This window comes from Crinia signifera, chromosome 1 (genome assembly GCF_055691185.1).
Source record: "Crinia signifera chromosome 1, ASM5569118v1, whole genome shotgun sequence".
NCBI lineage: Eukaryota > Metazoa > Chordata > Amphibia > Anura > Myobatrachidae > Crinia > Crinia signifera.
The window spans coordinates 348350739-348360828 of NC_139217.1; the positions used below are offsets into that span (position 1 = coordinate 348350739).

The following is a 10090-nucleotide window of genomic DNA, read 5'->3' on the forward strand; positions in this document are numbered from 1 at the left end:
TATCCAACTACGCATGGAGTTGATTTTATATAGTGTGGCGAGCGCACGCGGATTACTTTACATGTATTCAGCGTCCGCTTGCCACACTATATAAAATCAACTCCATGCGTAGTGGGGGTATGAAAAAAAAAGCCAAAACCCTCTCGTTAAAACATTTGTAAACCCGAGAGGTAGCATCATGTAACAATGTAGGAATGCAACACGCTAAAAGATGATCAATGTGAAAACACATAACTGAATAAGCTATTTAATAAAGAAGAATGAAAACCTAAAAAAAATATATATTCATTCCAATAGCAGTTGCTAACTATATTACAGTCTCTGCATGCAAACATTGGCTTCATGTTTACAGCAAAAATAAGAAAATAAATAATTCAAAGATAGCTTTACAGTAGAATGTGTCATGAAATGTTCAGGTTGGGTATCACAGCAAAGGGGCGTTAACGTTTGTTCCACTATGAAAAAAAAAAAAGAATTGTTAAAACTGTGAAAGTCAATTAGGAATACATTTTGTTTGTCATAGACTCCTTCTGTTGTAACTTGCGGATTAGCTCCAATAAATTCATCTGTAACGTCAGCTCCTACAAGTCAAAAAGGTAAATGCATTAGCCACTTCGCCAACAAGGCTTTTCTTACCCCTATGCTGAGCCTATGTTGGCAATTTTTAGGGCTGGTCACATTCAAACACTAATATGAGTAAGTTTTCAATACAAAAATGGTACCTTTTATTTTTCCCATAACACTTGATTAGTCATAAAATATGTGTTTATACTATCCTACAACCCACCATAAAATAGACAAAGCATTCAATCCTCAGCTGCTGTTTCCGATGGGGGAAATATTGGCGAGTGCCTATTTAATGCTGTCTTTCCCGACCGCATAGAACAGGCATCTCGGCAGAATGGACCAGAACGGCCGAATCTAACTCTCTCTGCACATGTTACATCAGCCCCACCTGCAGTGCATACAGTTTTGTCCATTTGAGAGTGATTGTGCCTTTCCGAGTGAATCAGAATAACCCCCTATGTGTGCACATGAACAGAAAAGCATAAAATAAATAAGTACAGTAATGAACTTAAATAGGTACTGTAATGTGAAATTCATATAGAGACATGGATTTAAAGTGGCTGCAAAAATAAATGCTAAACCCGCCCTCAGCACTGCCAAGCACTTACTAGCTGATGAGGGCTGGCGGAGTGCAGCGATGTGTGGGCCGGCGGACGGGGACGCATGAGCGACTTGCTCACGCATTCCCGTCAGCAAGGCGGCGGGGACAAGGTGCTTCCCTGCCCGTCTTTGCTTCAGGGAGTGGGCAGAGCAGGGACAGGGTGATTCCCTGCCCATCTCCGCTTCAGAGACACAGGCAGGGCTTCCAACATAATGGGGCGCAGGAGCAGCTCCATCTGTATTTTATTATTTTTGTTCTGTTTCCACTTTAAATCCACCATTCAAAGCTGCCAATCATCAGAAGCTTTGAAGTACTGATGGATAAGCCTTTCCTGATGTTAATGTGATACCATATAAACCTTGATTCATTCCCAGATTGCTATTGCTAATTAGCCTACTAGCTCCCATTCACTGTTACAGGACATTCATAGGGCTGCACCCACCCTATGGAATGGGAGGGCATGCACAATACAACTCTCCTCAAGCCTCCAAACTTTTCAAGGGTTCCCTGAAAACTCACCTCTTCAGGCAAGCCTATCAAATTTAGGCACCACCCACATGACCCTCAGAGGCACTCATGTATTATATAGCTTCCCTTCTGGACTTGCAACTTGGTGGGGCTGCTATGCTATTACTGGTGCCTGTCCTTGTGTTTCCCTCTTATTTCCCTATAGAATGTAAGCTTGCAGCAATGCCCTCCTTCCTCCATGTATGTCTGTTTTACCCATTTTTTTTCCTTCAGTGTCAACATTTGTAAAGCGCAATGGAATCTGCTGCGCTATATAAAAAAACCTGTAAATAAATAAGGTGAAAGTGAGGAGAATGCAATGTAAACAAACCACTCACCTGTGGATTGGTTGTTATATAGAACCCAGAAACACCTGCTTTTTCTAAGGTGCTCTGCTGGTCTATAACTTTTTGGTCTAATTCCAGAACTATTTTTTCATCCATCATCCTCTGTTCTTCTTTGATTCTGTGTTCCAGAGTCTAGAAGTGACAAACAGAGGAGAGTACGCATCTTTGCATCTTCCAATCAGTAAAACCTTGTGAACACTTATTACACTGCTAAAACACAAAAAGGCATTATATAATATGTAATAAGTCACAAACCATTCAATGTCCTTCATTTGGGTTTACAAAAGCACACAACTGGGCAAAACCACGTGATTCGTGCACCATGGTTTTGCCCAGTTGTGTTATTTTGCTTTGACCTGAATCAGGCAAAGTGTACTTCTTTCAACAAATTCCATTGCACAACTGTCTGTAAAACCGATAAACTATTGCAAATTAACAATAATCCTTTTACAGTAGGTTAGGGATACAGTAGGTTAGGGATACTGTTAGTGGCTATGTACTGCTTATAATCCGATAATGTTCATCTGCGCACATAACTACTTTATTATTATGGTAGGATCAACACTGCTCCTTTTCCCGAGCTCCTCTATATGATATGCAAAGAAACACTAATGATGTTACTGGCTGCAACAAAATGCTAACTGATGCTGCTTTCCCACTGCCTACACGGGTAATGACCCGTTTTTTTTAAACGGGTCTTTAAACGGGTAAGAGCCATAAAGACTCTTTCCCACTGCAGCTTTTAAACGGTAAATTACCGTTTAAAAGCTGTTTTTGTCACATTCACACTTACCCGTTTAAAAACCCGTTTAAGCAGTGTAAAGATAGGGGGGGGGGGAGAATTTAAAAAAAAAAAACGGCGTGGGGTCCCCCCCACTGCCGTAACCAGCACCAGGCTATAAGAGCCGGGGCTGGTAATAAAAAATCAGGAAACCCGACAAATAGGGGATTCCTGATTTTTTACAACCAGCCCCAGGCTCCAGGTCTGGGGCTGGTTCCCAAAATACGGGGGACAAAATGACTAGGGGTCCCCCGTATTTTAAGAACCAGCCCCAGGCACAACCAGCCAGCAGGGTAATGCCACAGCCGGGGGACACTTATGATATAAGTTCCCGCGGCCAAAGCATTAACCCTACCGACCAGTCAGCCTGGCCAGGGGCCCTGGGGGAGTGGGGACCCCCCCAATAAAGGGGTCCCCCCCCTCCAGGACTTACCTGACCAGGCTGAAGCCTGGTGCTGTCCTCGATGCCCCTGGGCGGTGGGCATCGAGCTGATGGTATGGTGTAAAAAATAGAATAAAAACCATTGTCTTTTACTGGTGAACTATGAGTCCCAGCAAGCCTCCCCCGCAAGCTGGGACTTGGAGAACCACAAGTCCCAGCCTGCGGGGCATTAAAGGGCCCGCTGGGTCTTGTAGTTCCACAGTAAAAGAAAGAGTTAAATAAACACACTGACACACGTGAAAAATAAAAGTTTAATACATACATAACACATACATACTGATACTTACCTATCTTCTTCCCGTAGGTAGCCCTGGTCCTGATGTCCTGGTCCGTGTCGGCGTCTGTATCCATGTCGGCATCCCTGTCGGCGGTCCGGAGTCCGAAGAAATCCATTTGGGAAGCTGTGGAAGGAAACCATACTCACCTGTCCCAGCGCGACGTAGTCCAGGTAAGGTCTTTGCAAAAAAAACAAACCGACACCCGAACCAAGCGAACAGGCAGAGAGCCGCACGGTGTGTTTACATCGTGCGGCTCCGCCCCCGAATGCCGCTATTGGCCGCCTTGCGGCCTAGCGGCCAATAGCGGCATTCGGGGGCAGAGCCGCACGATGTAAACACACTGTGCGTCTCAGCTGTCCGCTTGGTTCGGGTGTTCGTTTTTTTTTTTTTTGCAAAGACCTTACCTGGACTACGTCGCGCTGGGACAGGTGAGTATGGTTTCCTTCCACAGCTTCCCAAATGGATTTCTTCGGACTCCGGACCGCCGACGCCGTCGCCGACAGGGATGCCGACATGGATACAGACGCCGACACGGACCAGGACATCAGGACCAGGGCTACCTACGGGCTCAAGATAGGTAAGTATCAGTCAGTAAGTATGTGTTATGTATGTATTAAACTTTTATTTTTCACGTGTGTCAGTGTGTTTATTTAACTCTTTCTTTTACTGTGGAACTACAAGACCCAGCGGGCCCTTTAATGCCCCGCAGGCTGGGACTTGTGGTTCTCCAAGTCCCAGCTTGCGGGGGAGGCTTGCTGGGACTCATAGTTCACCAGTAAAAGACAATGGTTTTTATTCTATTTTTAACACCATACCATCAGCTCGATGCCCACCGCCCAGGGGCATCGAGGACAGCACCAGGCTTCAGCCTGGTCAGGTAAGTCCTGGAGGGGGGGGACCCCTTTATTGGGGGGGTCCCCACTCCCCCAGGGCCCCTGGCCAGGCTGACTGGTCGGTAGGGTTAATGCTTTGGCCGCGGGAACTTATATCATAAGTGTCCCCCGGCTGTGGCATTACCCTGCTGGCTGGTTGTGCCTGGGGCTGGTTCTTAAAATACGGGGGACCCCTAGTCATTTTGTCCCCCGTATTTTGGGAACCAGCCCCGGACCTGGAGCCTGGGGCTGGTTGTAAAAAATCAGGGAACCCCTATTTGTCGGGTTTCCTGATTTTTTTTAATACCAGCCCCGGCTTCTTCAGCCTGGTGCTGGTTACAGCAGTGGGGGGGGACCCCATGCCGTTTTTTTTTTTTAACGGGTAAAGGGCTACCCCTTTCCCACTGCCGAAAAAACGGCTTTTACACGGTAAAAACACTGCTTTTTACCCGGTTAACAAATACCGGTATTTGTTAACCGTGTAAAGCAACCTGGAGCTTTCCCACTGCAGCTCTAGCCGTTTAAAAAGGCTAAAAAAACGGCATTTTACCGTGTAAAGCCTGCAGTGGGAAAGGGGTATCAAATACCACATTTGTTTGTATTAAGAACCATAAATTCCAGCACCAGACACTTGTTATGCTATGGGATACAGGCAATTTACCAACACTCAAAATACTGATACTTTCAAAATGCTGACATCCATGATGCCGACATGGTCAAAATGCCAACATGTCAAAAAGATGACTTGAGTATTTCATGATTTTTTTCTTTAAAACTGTTTTCTTACTTCACAATCCAAGTGCCTGAAGTATGGCGAGCACACGAGGTACACGTGTCCACGTTGACCATGTCGGCATAATGAATGACGTCATTATGTCAGTATTTTATACTGAACTGTATTTTAGAACGGATTTGCTATAATTTGATAAAGGGTATTTCTTAAAAATACAGAGCAATGCCATTAGGCACCTATCACTTGGGGTTGTTGAGACTACGGCATCAAACCATTTTTTAAATGAAATTCTCTTATCACTAATATAATAAATGTCAATCACGGAAATGTATTCAATTTTCAGTAGCTCATTCAGTCAGCGATCCATCTCCCAAGCCACAGCAATGACGATGTCATTCTACAGCAAATTAATTCATTTTAAGCTGTGAGACAGGATGGATTATGGATGAGGTCTGCTCATGTAACATCACAGCTGCCCTTCCCAATGTGTAGTAATCTCCTTAACAGTTAAATCCAGAGTACAAGCAAATGCAGCAGCAGGAACGTTACCAGTTTCCATTTTAGCAGCTGTATTCAATCAGTGGCTTCTAGTTCCAAGATACGCCACAGAACCTGGGCATACATTCAGCTCTGCATCAGCCCCCTTATCTCGTATCGGGGTATTTTAAGCTCTGCGCTTTCTATTACTTTGCTGCATAAAGCTATTTACCATAATGCTATTTGAGCCATGTAGTTGTACCCAGATTTTGCTTTTCATATTCACATGGTTCGGTCTAATCCTATACATGAACAACAGAAAATAAATCAGCACAGCCTTACATACCACCCTGCAGAAGAGAGCAAACCAATATGCTACAATACGTGCTACTTACTTCTTGCTCCCTCTGCTGGCTGGTTCTGAGAACAGGTACATTGTGTGCTTTGCATGACTGCTGGGCATCTTTTTGCCTCCTGAGGAGATCCTGTTTCAGTGCTTTGGGAAAACAAATGCAATTATAAATACATCCTGTATTATAGAAATAAAAAGTACAGAAATAACCAGACTTTTCTTTTGCTCAGATGTGATGACCGATAGAATGAATGATCCTCGCAGCACTGATACATGCACATGTGCAAATATAAGTCACTGCTTGCTACATACTTATATATAGTATAGTGTCACATACTGCATTGCACAATGCTATCAGTGAGGACGTAAAGACAGCATGGAATTGAAGATCTGTACAACAATGCAAGAAGACAGCAGACTGGTGATAATTCAGGTGGGCACTGAGGAGTTGGGTTAAATGAAAAAAAAAATATTGTGCATCTGTGTATGTTAAAAAAAAGGTGGCACATCTCTTCTGGACCACAGTTACAGTAAATGGCTACAGAGATGCTGCCTATCAGTTACATATGTCATGGATACTGGAACAGAGGCTATATCATATCGGGCCCAATTTTGCATATAACTGGGTGTCATCAGTCTTTTACTTTGAAAGAACCAATATTTTTTACTTTTTTCTTTAATTAAATAAATAGCCTCCATCTGTTCCCATTGATGATATTTAGGAGCTGATTGGTTTGTACTTTATCACTGTCCATTATGTATCTCTCCAATGCTTAGTGAATAGACCCCATTATCTTGTACTAGTGGTGTAACTTTGTGCATTACCTCTGTGTTCTGCATGTAGCTTTACACGCTGGTTGTAGAGGTTTTTTTCTGTCAGGTGCTGGATTTCCAACAAACCTTGAACAATTTCAAAGACTGTGCCATCAATGAGTGCAAGGGCCAAATCACTGAGAATTGTGTGTGACATACGCTGCTGGCAGGAGCTAGAAGACACAGATTAGAGAACTAAGCACAGGAAAATATTATAAAGAAAATCATAAGCAAATACTGATTTACTGTGGTCTTTTCTATGTGAAGAATAAACACTGAATTCTAAAAACGTAATCTTCATTCGCTCCGTTTGCCGACATGCTACGATCTCCAATGGTCCCACATTACTGTCTTGTTTTTATCATTATTTGGGGGTTCCTTAATTTACACAGGAAATAATGCTGCCAATGTCCCCCAGATAGATAACAGTACTTGTTTCCTAGCACAGGGCCCACGATATTAAGTTGTATGGCATCTCATCGCATGCGGGCGTATGGCATGCGATGCGATTTTAAATTGTATAAGCCCCTATACGATTTTTAATTGTATAAGCACCGTAATGGGTGCTTAAAATGTTAAATGCACCCCCACGCCACCTCCAGTATTGAAGTTAACCCGAAGCGTGGCGAGTGCAGCGACCCCACGACGGGCGGCGGTACGCGTCCTCCGACCTTTTCATACCCCCACTATCCACGTCGGCGTGGAGTTTTTATATAGTGTGGCGAGCGCAGCGCGCCCCACGTATTACTTCACATGTATTCCGCATCCGCTCGCCACACTATATAAAATCAACTCAACGCGGACAGTGGGTGTATGTAAAGGTCGGAGGACGCGTACCGCTGCGCTCGCCACGCTTCGGGTTGGCGTTGATAGTACGGGTGGCGTGGGTGTGCTTTTAACATTGTAAGCACCTATTATGGTGCTTATACAATTTTTTATCTTATAGGGGGCACATTTAACATTGAAAACACCCATTAGGGTGCTTATACAATTTAAAACCGTATACCATTGTATATGCCATACAATGGCATACAATTCAATGGTATACAATTTAAAATTGTACAACATCGGCTAACATCGCATGCGATGCGATGGGCGCTGTGCAATGAAACAAGTACCAAAAAAAATATTCTGTTAGGATGTGGCTTCAATGTAGATGGACATCCCTATAGTGGACTACACCATTATTATCCTCCACAGGTACATCAGGTGACCACAGTATGCCTGTGTCATTATGCTCTTTCACTGCATATACACTACTCACTTTTAAAATACCAATAACATATACAGTGAAAGTGACATCTAACAAATGGAGAACTCATTGTGCCACGCAGCCTGCCCATACTAAGAACCATGACAACCTTGCATAACTACCAGAACATATGATGGTTATCTATGTTACAGTGCCCCCATCTTGCCCACATTGGCTGGCAGAGATGCTACAACTCCCCCCAGCAACAGCTAGAGAGTGGGGTTTAGGACAAGTGTGGGATGTATTTATGTGAGAGTGGTGCTCATGCCTGGGCAGATCTTTCACCAGGCCCTGCAGCTCGGACAGCAGGTAGTAGTGCCGCTCCTGCTGCTGCGTTATGTCGCTCGGCGCCTCGTACATCCCCAGGTAGCCGGCCATTCTGGACTACCGACACGGCCACCGTTGTAAAGACATCAGTCAGCATCCATCCCAGTCACGTGAGACAGCTCTGCGAGTCATGTGATCACAACAGCCGTCCCGGAAACAGCGTGACGTCCCTTCTGGCGCACGCGCAAACAGCAGTCGGAGGCGGAGCGAGAGCTGCTGAAGGCAGCCTGGCAGGTTACACATACACGGCCTGGGACAAATCCAATGAATGCTGCAAGACAAGTGCACAGACAAGTGGATGTGGTGTGGAGGGCCCGAGCTTGTGCTGACTTTTGAGTGTAGATACTGGACCGAGCTACAGTGGCTGCTGTGCCAGAAGGATCTAGCCCTGACCTGACCTGCTCTGACAGCAGGCAGGAAATACTGGCTTTAGCGAATGCGATGATAGGTCATGCTGCCTGACTTTCACTGTTGGGAAATGTGATAGAAGAAAAAACAGTTCAAAGCATGGTACACACTACTCAAAGCTGGGTGTGATATATTATTTCAACAGTGTCTACGATAGTTGACAGTAAAATGTTGACATGTCAGTAGGGTTACCACCTTTTTGTTGAGAGATTCCCGCACCAGCCCCGCCCCTTGACCCGCCCCAGCCCCTCCCGATGACCTGCCTTATCATGTTTTTTAACTTTTTCCTTCCATTGATTTTGCACACCGTGATGCCCATTACACTGCAATGACCATTGCGCCACACACTGTGATGCCCACTACATGTTATGCCAGGGCTCTACAATTTTTTAAATCTAGGAGCCAGGATGAAAGTGTAATGCCAGACAAACTAAAACCAGGGAAGGTGCGCACCAAATATTTCCACTGTAATGCCTATTATGTCACAAACCCTTTACATATTATACCACAAGCCATAATGCCAATTACACATTATGCCACACACCATAATACCTATTATATATTACATCACATTCCGTAATGCTCATTACACATTGTGCACACACACACAGTGATGCCCATTACAAGTTACATCTCACACCATGATGCCCATAACACGTTACGTCTCACACACACACACACACACACACACACACACACACACACACACACACACACACACACACTGTGATGCACATTAGACGTTATGTCACACTCATGTCCACTACACGCTATGCCACACACTGACGCCCACTACACGTTATGTCACACACCATGATGCCATTTACTTATTATACCACACAATGGATATTACGTGTTATGCCACATAAGTGGCACTTACCTATATGTTAATAGCTAGGGAATTCTTGCTCGGTCTTAACCGGAGGACTGTAGGAACCCTAGGCTCATGTCACACTCATGTCCACTACACGCTATGCCACACACTGATGCCCACTACACGTTATGTCACACACCATGATGCCATTTACTTATTATACCACACAATGGATATTACGTGTTATGCCACATAAGTGGCACTTACCTATATGTTAATAGCTAGGGAATTCTTGCTCGGTCTTAACCGGAGGACTGTAGGAACCCTAGGCTGAGGTGAGAGAGGATGATGGGGTGGCGAAGTGACAGGGTGAGGTGAGGGGGCAACAGGCTGAGGTGAGAGGGGATGATGGGGTGGCAAGGTGACAGGGTGAGGTGAGGGGGCAACAGGCCGAAGTGACAGGGGGTGAAAGGGGATGATGGGGTGGCAAGGTGACAGGGTGAGGTGAGGGGGCAACAG

At 44.9% G+C, this 10090-nt stretch overlaps 1 protein-coding gene across 1 annotated transcript; it reads right to left on the reverse strand.

The window, feature by feature from the left end:
- Positions 1 to 231: 231 nt before the first annotated feature.
- DGCR6 (DiGeorge syndrome critical region gene 6) lies at positions 232 to 8518 on the reverse strand. The gene is made up of 5 exons (XM_083146947.1): positions 8291 to 8518; positions 6783 to 6943; positions 6001 to 6101; positions 2014 to 2154; positions 232 to 581 (listed from the first exon to the last, which is right to left on the reverse strand). Exons 1-5 carry the CDS (start codon positions 8398 to 8400, stop codon positions 498 to 500), a joined length of 597 nt encoding a protein of 198 aa, XP_083003073.1. The 5' UTR covers positions 8401 to 8518; the 3' UTR covers positions 232 to 497.
- Between the last annotated feature and the right edge of the window lie 1572 nt (positions 8519 to 10090).

Bases quoted from the DNA above. Each gene is read 5' to 3' on its own strand.
- DGCR6 (XM_083146947.1), bottom strand. From the start codon at position 8,400: ATGGCCGGCTACCTGGGGATGTACGAGGCGCCGAGCGACATAACGCAG. The intron at 2,155-6,000 runs GTAAGTAGCACG...TGTCACTTCTAG, and splicing joins GCCAGCAGAGGGAGCAAGAA to ACTCTGGAACACAGAATCAA. The intron at 582-2,013 runs GTGAGTGGTTTG...TTTGACTTGTAG, and splicing joins ATATAACAACCAATCCACAG to GAGCTGACGTTACAGATGAA.